Source organism: Oncorhynchus masou, chromosome 24 (assembly GCF_036934945.1).
Source record: "Oncorhynchus masou masou isolate Uvic2021 chromosome 24, UVic_Omas_1.1, whole genome shotgun sequence".
Lineage (NCBI taxonomy): Eukaryota > Metazoa > Chordata > Actinopteri > Salmoniformes > Salmonidae > Oncorhynchus > Oncorhynchus masou.
The window spans coordinates 81,279,522-81,293,988 of record NC_088235.1 but is presented as its reverse complement, the minus strand read 5'-3'; the positions used below and the strand labels follow the sequence as shown (position 1 = coordinate 81,293,988).

Genomic DNA, 14,467 nt, shown 5'->3' with positions numbered 1-14,467 from the left:
TACAACATATATCAAATCAAATTGTATTGGTCACATACACATAGTGCTTTTAGTTTCGACAGTGGAGTAATATCTAACAAGTAATTTAACAATTCCACAACAACTACCTTATACACACAAATAAAGGGATGGAGGGATGGAATAAGAATATGTACATAAACATATACGGATGAGCGATGGCCGAGCGGCATAGGCAAGATGCAATAGTCGCGAATATAACTGTATACTGACCGTTGGGGCAGAAGAAGACACTGTAGGTGTACTGTCTGGGCAGGCCCTCTGGCTGTAGGGGGAGAAACAACATGTTAGAGCTGACATCACTCTCTACTAATGACAGTACATGGTACAGCAAGCATCTGCTCCCCATCTCAGCTCTCTCCCCATGCAGTCTCTCCCACATTTCTCATACCTCCACCAGGACACTCCTTCGCACATAGTCAAGGCCAATGGGGGTCCTCCGGTCCTCCGGGTCATCTATGTTTTTGCCTGTTTTAGTTGACTGGAGTCCATCTAAGCAGCAGCCCGGCTCACTATAGGCAATGGCCCGTGCTACGGCAGGAAAAAACAGAGACTTCATCTCACTATACTTTATATCAGGATGGGTTTTTTTGCCTGTAAGTTCCCACTAAGCAGGACTTTTATTGCATACATTTTAAGTACAAATGTACTGTATAAAATAAACCGAACAAGCAGCCAAAAGACTATAGCGTGAAGAATGCTATTTGAAGAAAACATAGTTATGTTAATGAAATTGCTTTGTAATACATCTATCAACAACACAATCCCACATTGCACAACAACATAAATCATGGTTGTCAAAGAACATGTAGTTCCCTTTGCAGAGGAGCACATTGGAGACGTGGCTGTGTACCAATGTGTTCTCTTTGTATGTGTGTAGTGAAAGGGAAAGACTAGGGGCCAGGGGAGCGAGAGAGCCGTGGGGGGCCCATTGACCACCAGTGACCTGAAAACTCATCAACATGCCACTGAGTGTCAGTGCAAGGCCCCGGCTGCTCCCCTGCTGGTGGCCTGCTTTGTACCTTTGATGGGACTGTTTGTATCGCTGGATGACCAGATCAAATAAAGGCGTCAGCATGCTTCAGTTCAGCCTGGCGGCTAGGCGAACCGAACGAGTGTGCTCACACACTCCCTTAAAAGACCTTTGCGAGAAAAAAGCGGCAATAGTACTCATTGTCCAATTTGAGAGGCCGTAGCCAGTAGAGGTCGACCGTTTATGATTTTTCAACGCCGATACCGATTATTGGAGGACCAAAAAAAAAGCTGCTACCGATTAATCGTCTGATTTTTAAAATGTATTTGTAATAATGACAATTACAACAATACTGAATGAACGCTTATTTTTAAATTAATATAATACATCAATAAAATCTATTTAGCCTCAAATAAATAATGAAACAAGTTCAATTTGGTTTAAATAATGCAAAAACAAAGTGTTGGAGAAGAAAGTAAAAGTGCAATATGTGCCATGTAAGAAAGCTAACGTTTAAGTTCCTTGCTCAGAACATGCGAACATATGAAAGCTGGTGGTTCCTTTTAACATGAGTCTTCAATATTCCCAGGTAAGAAGTTTTAGGTTGAAGTTATTATAGGAATTATAGGACTATTTCTCTCTATACCCTTTGTATTTCATATACCTTTGACTATTGGATGTTCTTATAGACACTTTAGTATTGCCAGTGTAACAGTATAGCTTCCGTCCCTCTCCTCGCACCTACCTGGGCTTGAACCAGGAACAGATCGACGAAGCAGTGTTACCCATGCAGAGTAAGGGGAAAAACTGCTCCAAGTCTCAGAGCGAGTGACATTTGAAACGCTATTAGCGTGCACCCCGCTAACTAGCTAGCCATTTCACATCAGTTACACCAGCCTAATCTCGGGAGTTGATAGGCTTGAAGTCATAAACAGCTCAATGCTTGAAGCATTGCAAAGAGCTGCTGGCAAAACGCACGAAAGTGCTGTTTGAATGAATGCTTACGAGCCTGCTGGTGCCTACCATCGCTCAGTCAGACTGCTCTACCAAATCATAGACTTAATTATAACATAATAACACACAGAAATACGAGCTGTAGGTCATTAATATGGTCAAATCCGGAAACTATAATCTCGAAAACATTCTTTCAGTGAAATACGGAACCGTTCCGTATTTTATCTAACGGGTGGCAACCATAAGTCTAAATATTCCTGTTACATTGCACAACCTTCAATGTTATGTCATAATTACGTAAAATTCTGGCAAATTCGTTCGCAACGAGCCAGGCAGCCCAAACTGTTGCATAAACCCTGACTCTGCATGCAATGAACGCAAGAGAAGTGACACAATTTCACCTGGTTAATGTTGCCTGCTAACCTGGATTTCTTTTAGCTAAATATGCAGGTTTAAAAATATATACTTCTGTGTATTGATTTTGAGAAAGGCATTGATGTTTATGGTTAGGCACAGTCGTGCAACGATTGTGCTTTTTTCGCAAATGCGTTTTTGTTAAATCATCCCCGGTTTGGCGAAGTTGGCTGTCTTTGTTAGGAAGAAATAGTCTTCACGCAGTTCGTAACGAGCCAGGCAGCCCAAACTGCTGCATATACCCTGACTCTGTTGCAAGAGAAGTGACACCATTTCCCTAGTTAAAAGAAATTCATGTTAGCAGGCAATATTAACTAAATATGCAGGTTTAAATATATATACTTGTGTATTGATTTTAAGAAAGGCATTGATGTTTATGGTTAGGTACACGTTGGAGCAACGACAGTCCTTTTTTGCGAATGTGCACCGCATCGATTATATGCAACGCAGGACACGCTAGATAAACTAGTAATATCATCAACCATGTGTGATTAACTAGTGATTCTGATTGATTGATTGATTGTGTAACGGCTCTCATCAAAAGGAGTGGACCAAAGCGCAGCGTGGGATGATTTTATTTTCAAAAAACACTCAAATAAAATAACCAAAGTGAAAACGAAAGCGCACAGTTCTGTCAGGCACAGACACTAAACAGAAAACAAGATCCCACAAAACCCAAACAGAAAATGACAACTTATATATGATCCCCAATCAGAGACAACGATAGACAGCTGCCTTTGATTGGGAACCATACTCGGCCAAAATAAAGATAAAGAAAACATAGACTTTCCCACCCGAGTCACACCCTGACCTAACCAAACATAGAGAATAATAATGATCACTATGGTCAGGGCATGACATATTGATTGTTTTTTATAAGATAAGTTTAATGCTAGCTAGCTACTTACCTTGGCTTCTTACTACATTCACGTAACAGGCAGGCTATTCGTGGAGTACAATGTAAGGCCGGTGGTTAAAGCGTTGGACTAGTTAACTGTAAGGTTGCAAGACTGAACCCCGAGCTGACAAGGTAAAAATCTGTCGTTCTGCCCCTGAACAAGGCAGTTAACCCACCGTTCCTAGGCTGTCATTGAAAATAAGATCGCGTTCTTAACTGGCTTGCCTAGTTCAGGTGTAAAAAGAAATATATATACCAATTTCCGATTGTTATGAAAACTTGAAATCGGCCCTAATTAATCGGCCATTCCGATTAATCGGTCGACCTCTAGTAGCCAGTATACATTTCCCTCAAAATAGTCACAATTAATCTAAGACAACTCAAGAAAACTGTGATTCATTTTGAAGTTTTTGCAAAGGAAATCTTAGTCGCGCAATTTTACATCTAACTAAGATGTTTGGTGCAGTACTTCGCAATGTCGTCATAATATATGCACAAACTCTTCCGAACTGTTTCGTCTGGGAAAAATGCGGAAGCCTTAAGCCTCAGGTCTTTTAGCAGTATGGAACCTCTTGGGCATACAGTACAGCCTTCAAAGGCTTCATGATTTTAGAGTTGGATGGAGAGGAAAGTTAAAAGGTATGTGTTACCCATTCAGCATGTAACAACAGCATTCACAAAAGGGCAGTGTACCATACCAACCTGCAATATCCTATGAATCAAATCCCAAAGTTCAAGAGTTACTAGCAATACGCTTACAGCATCAGAAAACTGAGGTTTTCCGGAACTGTAAGAACTATGAGAGAACCTGGAACTCTTCCCCAGGGGTTCCCCAGTAACTGACTAGATGGAATAACCTGTGATGTTAGCTGCGCCCAGCTCAGTGAAGGACAGCACTATGGATGTGGGTGTGGCCTCTCCAGGAGCCACACATTTCTTCCTGGTCAGGTGATGCTTCCCGGGGTGACCCACAAACTTGATGCCTTTGGGAATGGTGACTTTGACATAGACCTGAGCAAGATGGAGAGAGGGACACACACACACACACACACACACACACACACACACACACACACACACACACACACACACACACACACACACACACACACACACACACACACACACACACACACACACACACACACACACACACACACACAGAGGAAGGCACTGCATTAGCGCAACAGATATGTATATTTTCTGACAAGACATGATTTCGTCATATCTGCTCTCCGTTTCGTCCCTTCATGTAGCGTGACCTCCTCAAAGCTCTTAAAGGATTTTGGGGAATTTCGAATCACATTGCACATTTTCCATGCTGACTGACTCATGGCTCTAAGGCTCCCTGAAGGATTAAGTTTCACCCATCGTCCAAATTTTGCAGAGGGCTCGGTAATGCAGTCAGATTGTTTCCCTGTTCTTTATCTACACGCTACAAGTCGTAAATAACTTTGCAGGAAATATAAGAATCACATGTTTTCAGGCAGACATCAAAGGCAGGGCTCCATTGGCTTACATTATCACCTAACATGACATTAAAGCACACCATGCATAGCACTTCAACAGGCTCATCTGCCAACATCATGATGTCATCTCTGTAAACAAGAGGATGGACACACTTATGGTCATGTTAGGACCAGATTGCTCTGCTCCAAGCGTACATATTTCCTTGTGGTCGTCATGGTATAGGATCCACCCCTTCTTTCGCCCCCTTACCTCTGCGCAGGTAGACAGGTAGTTGTAAACAGTCAGCGGTACTTTGGTCTGCTCCCCACGTATCACACCGTAGGGGAGGGTGAAGTCTACGAAGAAGGGCTTGAAGGTACGAAGCTCCGCCCTCTTGGCAAGGCCCAGCCCCTTCTCCTCTGACAAGCCAATGGCCTCTGTCACCCAGGTGGTAATGGAGTCTGGAACGTCCAATCGTAACTCAGCTTCGCCGGTGACATCACTGCCAAAACAGATTTGGGTGGAACATTTTTACTCAAAAGCTAATGCACCATTCCAACAAACAATGTTCTCTAATCATGACCCCATAGAAAACACTGTTTCAGACTAACGTTTGGAACAAGACCCCGTTATGGGAATGAAGGGAATTGATCTAATATGTGTCTCATCTGGGAAACACCTGTAACTAAGTAATATTCTGCCCATAGCACATTGCAATACATAGGTGTGAAAAACAGGCAGTTGTTCAGTAAAGCTGTAAATTAGTGAGATCATTGTTGGCTACCCGTACTGACGTTGGTTTTGGCCGGCTTTCACAGGGCATAATAAACGTTCTCGGAAATTACTACCGCACTGCCTTTTGATCAAAGTCAACCCAAAATTACTTTGATACAGTCAATAAGGGAAATCAAAGCGTTGGATTGAATAGGAAATTAGGCATAACATTACTCTGCCCAAAGGAATCAAGCATATGGAAATCTATGGCCAGTTAATTTATATTGGCTGGAAATGAATGGCAGGAGCTGTTGAGAAAGCCGATGTGTGTTCCAAGACAACCCTGCTTAAATGGGCCACATTCACACCCACTGGTGAAATATCCCCCTCTCAAATATGTGCTCCCTTACCCCTCCCACTCCTCCATCCTCACAGATCTGGAACACCACCAAATCCCAATGAAATACCCACAATCTGATGCAGCTGAGACCATCTCCACCCACTCTCTCAAACACACACACAAATACATTCAGACACACAGGTGTCATACCCATAGGGGGCACAGGGGCACGTGCCAACCTCAGATTTGACCCGTCAAAAAATATATATTTAACTTTTTTTATTTTGTTGTCGTTTCTTTGTAATACTATAAGCCACCTAGCAATTTTATGAAGTTGGCTTTAAGATAGCTCAGATAGGTTCACAATTTCCAAACCTCATACCAAGAAGCCATTTCAAGTTAGAGTAGCTAGCTTGTCTAACTATCTTAGCTGGTATGTCTGCTGGCAAGGTTGGGAGACTAGACAAGCAAGCAATTAATAAATAAGACTTACATTCCTTTCAATCTTTTACCCAGACGCATACACAACAGACACGCACGCACACACAGATGATGTGGGTGTTCCTGTACCTGACATTGACGCAGTGCCACACCCACGTCTCCGGGAAGAATGTCCGCCTGCGCTTCTCAGCTCTGCAACCAAAACAACACAACCTGACATCATTAAAGGCCTTCCATTATGAATCTTCATGCAATAACCTGTAATTGGAAAATGGATTGTTTTTAAACTCACGCTGACATTTAAGGCACATGTATGTAATGTTCATCTCAAGGATTGAAGTCATTTGAAGAGTAAAGTCCTAAATATTTATGCTCCCCATCCCAACAGTCCAGTTTCTTGTTCAGAATAGCGGGCACATTGACAGGTTCTAATGGGCAAAAACCTGGCATTACACTGTATGTGTAGCTACCTGGGCACAGTGCGCGAGTGCATGGCTGCCACCAGTGTGGATGTGTGAGGCTGAAAGGCAGGAACGGCCTCGTCTGTGTACATTCCTCCAGTCTGTCTGTGGTTCAGGGTCACCATGTCAGTCATCACCACGAGACCAGTCTCCTGTTACACATCACAGACAAGACACACATGGTAAAAACGATAGATTGAGGATGCTTATGCTTATGCTACACCTAATGACTGGTGATTGTGCATTGCTCTCACCGTGAAGGCGAAGCGGGCATCTTTAGTGATGTCCCAGTGCCAGGGGAACACTGAAGAACGCCTCCGTCGGCTAGACGACAGCCCCGGCCACCAGAAGTGCCCGTCGTCTTTGGGGACTCCGAAGGCATCGGACACATCAAAGTCTGCCAGTTCTTTAAACACCTACAGAACAGTGGACATGGATGGCTTACATTATTTTCCTGTTTGAATGTAGTTAAGTGGTACTATAGATTATAAACAGGGTAAGATAGAGGGAGACAGACCTTGTCTGGACTGAGCTGGAAGTCTGGCTTGAGAAGGTAGAGGCTCTTGTCCACAGTGGCAACACACACGCAGGAGCCCTTCTCACCAGTGACACGCATACTGATAGGGTCACCTGGCATCGACTCATTGGTAGATAGAGAGACAGACACCTACAGACAAACAAAGATACAGATGAGAGTTCCTGTGAGACCCATAGCCAGGCCTGTAGATGGACAATGAGAGCTCTAAACTTTAGCCCTATATGCGTTCCTGCTGACCTCCTTTTTCCAGCTCCTAACCTAACCCCTCATCATCCTGGCTGTCATGACCCTGCATGCAAGCACGCACCCCACACACACACACACGCACACACACACACACACACACACACACACACACACACACACACACACACACAGTCTCTGTCTAATCATGCCCATGCAGGTAGCCACACACACACCTCCATACCTCATTGATTGCATACCAGGGAGCAGTAAATACTTCAGGGAAGGAGTTAACCCAGCCTGCCTAATGCAGTCAGCAGCTGGGGAGCTCATGGGCTCATACAGCTGGGTGTTTACAGGGACTCACTGGCACTAGGGATCCCACTGTTGCGTAGCATGAGACTTCAGTCAACTACACACGAACAGTGGGATATGTCTCAGTCATCCCAAACTAGGCTGTGCAATATTCCAAATGCCTGTATCGCAAGAATCAAGGTTTTGTTATTTTTCTTTTATGTCCGCTTGTTCTCATGTTGTCTTTTTGTTGTCTCCTCTTGTCTCTTTCACGCCTTCTGTGCTGTGTGCAACTTCACATTTACACCAGAGATCTGTATATAATGACGAGATGCTCATGTCTCTGCCCTAACAATTGGAGCCGTTGTCCCAAAGGCAGGAAGGCAGGTGACAAGCTTAGGTCCAAAATAAAATAAACCCATAGAAACAGCTTCGCCTCTTCCTTTCTGCTTACGCTTACACACACACCAAGCCCCTCTCCTGCCACTCACAACAACAAAGATGAGAGATCACTTCCTCTCTGACAAGTTGTTTCAATTTGCTGTTTGCATTTGATGTTTGGTCCGACAGAATTGGTCACATAGACACCGAAACACATTGAGGCCTTTTACTGTAACAGAGGAGAAGTTAACCCTTTTTATGTCTCAACTCCTCAAATTGCACGCAAAACAGACACTACTAAAGCAGGAGTATTGATGCACATTGGTTCTGGAAAATGAATGCTCAGTTTGTAGCGTGCCATTGCAGTACCACTATAGCAGCATTTCTGCCAAAGACTGTTATACTAGCTGTCTTGTCTGTGTTTTATAAATGTGCAATAGGTATAAAAAGATGCATTTGTATAAGAAATTGGCAACTTGAGAAATAAGTTATTCTGAGAAATAAGGTAGGCCACTTGATTTCAACATCTGAACAAAGTGGACAGGCTAGCATGCTGTTCCAACAGTTGGAGATGGACAGCAGGGTGTGTTCATAACAATTCAACTGTTCTACCTTGTCAGCTAGCAAATAGATCCAAGTTGGATAAACTTCAAATATAAATATTCGCTGGATACTCACTAGCACATGGGCTTCTGATTGAGAGGTTGTTTATGAGACCTGTGTTAATTTTCAATAATGCCTGCTTCAAGAAGTTAGTCATTATTAGTGAATGTGCATTATGCATGGTTCTAGTTAAATTGGTAACAAAAAGGGCCTTTTCATAGACTGACCTGAATGCCAGATCACTGATTATTGCAAAAAAAGCATCTATTTGAAATAATGAAATAATTAGTGGGTCTTATGGTCTTGTAAGGCTTATATTTAGTGTAGGTATCATTGCACAAGCCCTGAATTAATTGGATTATTGCTGACTGTTTGACATGCAGTGTATTTTACCTCTAATTGTACAGCAAAACATATTTTTAGGAAAATAAAAAATAATCATTGAGATAAGATTTTTAGGCCATATCGCCCAGCCCTATCCCAAACTGAACATGGCCTGGTTGCCCGTATGTTGTCTGGCATGAGTTGGCTAAATCAGGGACAAACTGGCAACCATGAAAGACCTACCTATCATTCCCAAATCAAATCAAACTGTGTGTACAGGCAGGACTGTGTGTACAGGTAGGACTGTGTGTACAGTTAGGACTGTGTCTACAGGCAAGACTGTGTGTACAGTGCACATTGAGGGACGCAAGGACTCAGAGAGGGACGTCCTGTACGGTACCTGGTTCTCAAAGCTGGGCTGTACAGGGATCTGTAGACTGTCAGTGACGCCCTCTCCATTCTCCTTCACATAGTAGACCAGGAGGCGGCTGAGGGGCGCCATGGAGTGGGTCACTGGGAAACGCAGCACCACCATACAGCTGTCTGTCTCACCCTGTGGGGAGGAGGCTGCCGGACCTGGAGAGCATGGGAAGAGAAAGAGAGGGTAAAGGGAGAGAGGAGATAAGGGATGGAAGAGACAGAGTGGGGAGATTCAGAGTTAAATATGTACAGAGTTTGACCATCTATACTCTATTGAAACGTTTGGTGCAAACATGGTGTCCATTGGTCAAAGTTCTCTGCTCTTCATTATGGACTCTATAGTACTGACCAGAGCCACTGGGTGGCATGGTGGTGTGGATGTTCTTGTCAAAGGTGACCGCTGCCCTCTTGCTTCTGTGGGCTGTAGCGTTGGGCTGCTGCTGGCCGGACTGGACAATGTTTCCTCTGGAGGCGATCTCATAGTGGAGGGTGAAGTTACAGGGACAGGTGGACTTCAAAGTGACCTCAGCCTCTTGATCGATCTAAACACACAAAAACACACACCACTATTACCCTAGGGACATCATAAGGATCATAACAGAAGTACGGTGTTATTACTGTTTACATACAGTATGTATATGATATGTGGCCCATGTCTCAACGATGGTGTTGGAGACCTGATGATCTGTAATGCTAGTGAAGTAATGATAAGTCGAGTGGAGTGCCTACCTTGAGAGGAGCGCTGAGGCTCTGGATCTGAATGTGACACTTGCTGGGGGAGTACCAGCTGCTGATGGACAGGTAGCTGGGGAGGTACTGGTCTCCAGCCGGACGGCCATCTATGGCTGTCACCTTGGTCTGGTGCACAACACACAACAGGATTTAACCCACCAATACATCCCACTCTCTGGACTATGATGACATCAAACAAAATCCTGATAGCTCGGGTTTTATGAATAGCTCTTATGAGAAGATAACTAAGCTCTAACCATGGCCAACTCCATCTCTCTCTCCCTCTATATCGCCATTCCCTCTATCTCTCCACCTCTCCCTCTATCCCTCCCTCTCGCACCACCTCTCCCTCGAACGCTCCACCTCTGTCCCTCCATCTCTCCAACGGCCTCTCTGTCCTCCTTCCTCTATTTGTCCACCTCCCTCTATTTGTCCACCTCCCTCTATTTGTCCTCCTCCCTCCATCTCTCCATCAGCCTCTATTTGTCCTCCTTCCTCTATTTGTCCACCTCCCTCTATTTGTCCTCCTCCCTCCGTCTCTCCACCAGCCTCTATTTGTCCTCCTTCATCTATTTGTCCCCCTCTCTCTATTCGTCCTCCTCCCTCCATCTCTCCACCAGCCTCTATTTGTCCACCTCCCTCTATTTGTCCTCCTCCCTCCATCTCTCCACCAGCTTATATTTGTCCACCTTCCTCTATTTGTCCTCCTCCCTCCATCTTCTTACCAGCCTCTATTTGTCCACCTTCCTCTATTTGTCCTCCTCCCTCCATCTCTCCACCAGCCTCTATTTGTCCACCTTCCTCTATTTGTCCTCCTCCCTCCATCTCTCCACCAGCCTCTATTTGTCCACCTTCCTCTATTTGTCCTACTCCCTCCATCTCTCCACCAGCCTCTATTTGTCCACCTCCCTCTATTTGTCCTCCTCCCTCCATCTCTCCACCAGCCTCTATTTGTCCACCTTCCTCTATTTGTCCTCCTCCCTCCATCTCTTCACCAGTCTCTATTTGTCCATCTCCCTCTATTTGTCCTCCTCCCTCCATCTCTCCACCTCCCTCCATCTCTCCGCATTTCTCCACCTCCATGGTCCACTGACCTCCAGCCAGACGTACTGGGCAGAGTTGGGAATGGAGGGGATCTCAAACGTGGCCCGGCCATCCCTGGAAGTCAGCTCGCTGGTGTACACGTTGTCCTTAGGGGTCAGCTCCGCCTTCACACGCACCCGCACCCCATCTGCTGGGCTACCGTCAGGGTAAGTTACCTCTACCTGGGGGACAGGGGGACAGACAGTCAGGTCTCTCGCATTGAGACGCATAAGTGAACGCAAGTCTTGTACAGTCCAGCTTCCCTTGATAGAGGTCATGTGAAGTCAATCATATGAATATCTTTGGCTGTCTCTTACCTTTCCCTTGTAGGGCAGACCAGGCTTGAACTGTTTGCGAGTGTCCTTTGAGTATTTGATGTCGATAAGCTGCTTGTGAACTGGGGTTGAATCATCGAACATGGTTTGTCGCCCTCCGTCCTTGCTGGTCACTGACACCCACATGTTCACCGTGCCCCGGAAATGATCAGCCACATCTAGGGGCATCATGTCTTTGACACACAGGCTGAAGGTCGCTGAGCCTTTGATCTAATAATAGTGGAGGAAACAGACAGACTGTTAAATATCTGAAATGAATCCTAAAAGGGTTGAATGTGAATCCATTTTCCTGATAGTTTTAGATTCTTCAGCACTGCAGCAGGGTTCACTCACCTCCATGGTCTTGACCACAGGATGGCCCACCTCATGCCGGTAGTATCCAACTCCATTCACTGTCATGTTCACTGTCATCTTCCCGGTCACTGGCTTCCCAAAGATATATCTAAAGACAGAAAAGTAGTTTGTGTTTCAACAAGAGTAGAGGTGCTACTTTGCCTTTCTAATATTCAAGAACAATATGTGTTAGGAAATCACATTGACCATGTTGAAGTGAATGATGCGAGTCAGTCACTCACCTGGCCCTCACAGTGGCCTGTTCACACATGTTGAGGTCCTGGATGTACTGTGGAGGGTCTATCACCAGCTCAAACTTGGGCATCACTGTGTGGAGCAGGAGGAGAGGAGTCCACATTATGCAAAGAGAGGCATGACAACTTGGCTGTACAGTCCCAATTCAAACCTATAAATACCACCTCAAACAGAAGGATCTTTGAACGTATCTATGTTATGTAATCATACTGGAGTTCCAAAACCTTTCAACCCAAACCACATCCCAATCTGGATAAATGGTTATCAGTTATCAACTCACTATACTTCTGCACTTCAAAGGACTTGTTGTAGGTGTGTCCCTGCATCTCTACAAAGATTAACCACTCTCCAAACACAGGCTGGTCTGAGAGAGGGAAACTCATGTTGACGACCCCTGAGGAGAAAAGCAGGGGTAAAAAAACGGTGTTTTTGACTCAGTCAACATCACATGATAACATAGGGAGTTTCTCTCACCGCAGCAGAGGGGTTTAAGCCCTTTCCACTGGACCATCCGCGATCCTCTTGGGTCCTGCAATCCAGAGTATGAATACACAGTTGATCAAGAGATTCTACTTTCATCAAAACAGGCATCAATCTGTTTCTCCCTACGTGAAAGCTGTGGAGGATTGCCCTAAAACAGCATGAACTTACATAAGTACTCACGAGAGAAGTTATGTAAGGGCTATGTAAATAAATATATTGGGGATAACCCCTCCATGTCCCCCACTCCTACAGTAAGCTACTTCTTACTGGCCTGGCTCTGACTCTAGGAGAAAGACTAACACTAACTGCTGTCAATCAGGTAATTACAGCTACTCTCACAGAAACTCCCCTACCCAGAAGGCCACTGGTCTGCTGGCTGCAGGTGACAGAATAACACAACAGCTACACAGTTATTCTTAGTGCCTGAGCTGAGCTCATTTATACAACAACTTCTACTGGAATCGTAACACCAAGTAGCATAGTTACACTACAAAGCCACTGCAGACAGAGCACTGGAGGACTTGAGATGGACGGAGAGTGGGGGAGAGAGAGAAGGAGAGAGATTGAGGAGCTAGTAACAGCAGGGGAGAGCAGCTGAGTCAAAGAGAGAAGTTCCTTTCATGTTCAGTGTTAGGTTGGTCTGCTTCAGGGGCCAGGCTGGAGCTCAGAGCACAGGCCTGTTATCAAAGTGAGCCCTTCCCTGCCCTGTAATCTTCTGCCTGGGATTGGGACACTAAACCCCCAGTGTCCGTGGCCCTCCCTCCCGGACCAAGTGGTCCTTCTCCATCCACTCACCACAACGTAGGCTTCAATCTGCAACCAGGGTAAGAAGAAGATGGGAAAAAAATAGTCAAGGTTGGCACACACATTAGACTAACTGCACAGCCACATGGTAAAATATCTCCTCCCCCTCCCCTCTCCAACAATCATCTATCTGTGAGTGCGTTCGTTAGCCATTGCCAGCAGCAGACCTTTATAGCTCTAGCCATCAATAAACACACTGTCTACACAGTGGCAATGGTATATTTGGAGCCATTTCAGAAATTCCAGCAGAAATGACTCAAGGTTTGTGGAGGTAAATAGGTTACTGTACATTTGGTACACTCGGGCCAGGTTTCCCCCGCTTCACTCCCCTCTGAGGGGTTCTTGGAAAAAATAAGTGTGTAAAACTAGCATGATGCCGCCACCCTTCATTTGAAGCCGGTACACATCAAAAGAGAGGAGGCCAGCTGCTTGGCATCAAGGCCCACTGACACACATTAGGTCAACACACCTGATTCTCATAATTCATATCCCATCCATTTCCTGTAAGTAGGTGTGATGTCTTGGCTTTGATGTGAGAGACTGGTTGCATTACCTTGTCATTGGCCGGCCTCAGATCCGGAGTGACAGAGTACACGTTGATGAGCACTGGATTGAGAGAGGAACAGATTATTACCCACTTTAATGCATTTTTTTATGTAGAGTGGAATAGACAATCCATGTCATTAGCTTTTCTCCTGGGCTGCTATTAAGACATAATATGAGTAAATCTATCTATGAGTAAATCTATCTACTGTAGAAGGTTTATGCCAATTGCTGATACTAAATTTTAAAAAAAATGGAATTCAAAAAATGTAGAACCAGGAACAGATATAGCCCTTGGTTCACTCCAGACCTGACTGCCCTTGACCAGCACAAAAACATCCTGTGGCATACTGCACTAGCTTCGAATAGCCCCCGTGATATGCAACTTTTCAGGGAAGTTAGGAACCAATATACACAGGCAGTTAGGAAAGCTAAGGCAAGCTTTTTTTAACAGAAATTTGCATCCTGTAGCACAAACTCAAAAAAGTTCTGGG

At 44.9% G+C, this 14,467-nt stretch overlaps 1 protein-coding gene across 2 annotated transcripts in view; it reads right to left on the bottom strand.

Annotated features, from left to right (window-relative positions):
- Positions 1 to 14,467, bottom strand: part of LOC135512797 (C3 and PZP-like alpha-2-macroglobulin domain-containing protein 8) — a 53,368-nt gene that overhangs the window by 32,585 nt on the left and 6,316 nt on the right. For both annotated transcript variants that reach the window (XM_064935184.1, XM_064935185.1), the window contains exons 5-23: positions 13,984 to 14,036; positions 13,422 to 13,439; positions 12,618 to 12,672; positions 12,424 to 12,537; positions 12,131 to 12,215; positions 11,889 to 11,997; positions 11,538 to 11,765; positions 11,232 to 11,402; positions 10,135 to 10,263; positions 9,755 to 9,947; positions 9,386 to 9,561; positions 7,180 to 7,329; positions 6,917 to 7,078; positions 6,672 to 6,814; positions 6,331 to 6,393; positions 4,977 to 5,208; positions 4,115 to 4,268; positions 410 to 549; positions 232 to 283 (exon numbers count right to left, since the gene is read on the bottom strand). In XM_064935184.1, the coding sequence (XP_064791256.1) occupies positions 232 to 283; positions 410 to 549; positions 4,115 to 4,268; positions 4,977 to 5,208; positions 6,331 to 6,393; positions 6,672 to 6,814; positions 6,917 to 7,078; positions 7,180 to 7,329; positions 9,386 to 9,561; positions 9,755 to 9,947; positions 10,135 to 10,263; positions 11,232 to 11,402; positions 11,538 to 11,765; positions 11,889 to 11,997; positions 12,131 to 12,215; positions 12,424 to 12,537; positions 12,618 to 12,672; positions 13,422 to 13,439; positions 13,984 to 14,036 (2,427 nt within the window). The remainder of the gene's footprint in view (positions 1 to 231; positions 284 to 409; positions 550 to 4,114; positions 4,269 to 4,976; positions 5,209 to 6,330; positions 6,394 to 6,671; positions 6,815 to 6,916; positions 7,079 to 7,179; positions 7,330 to 9,385; positions 9,562 to 9,754; positions 9,948 to 10,134; positions 10,264 to 11,231; positions 11,403 to 11,537; positions 11,766 to 11,888; positions 11,998 to 12,130; positions 12,216 to 12,423; positions 12,538 to 12,617; positions 12,673 to 13,421; positions 13,440 to 13,983; positions 14,037 to 14,467) is intronic.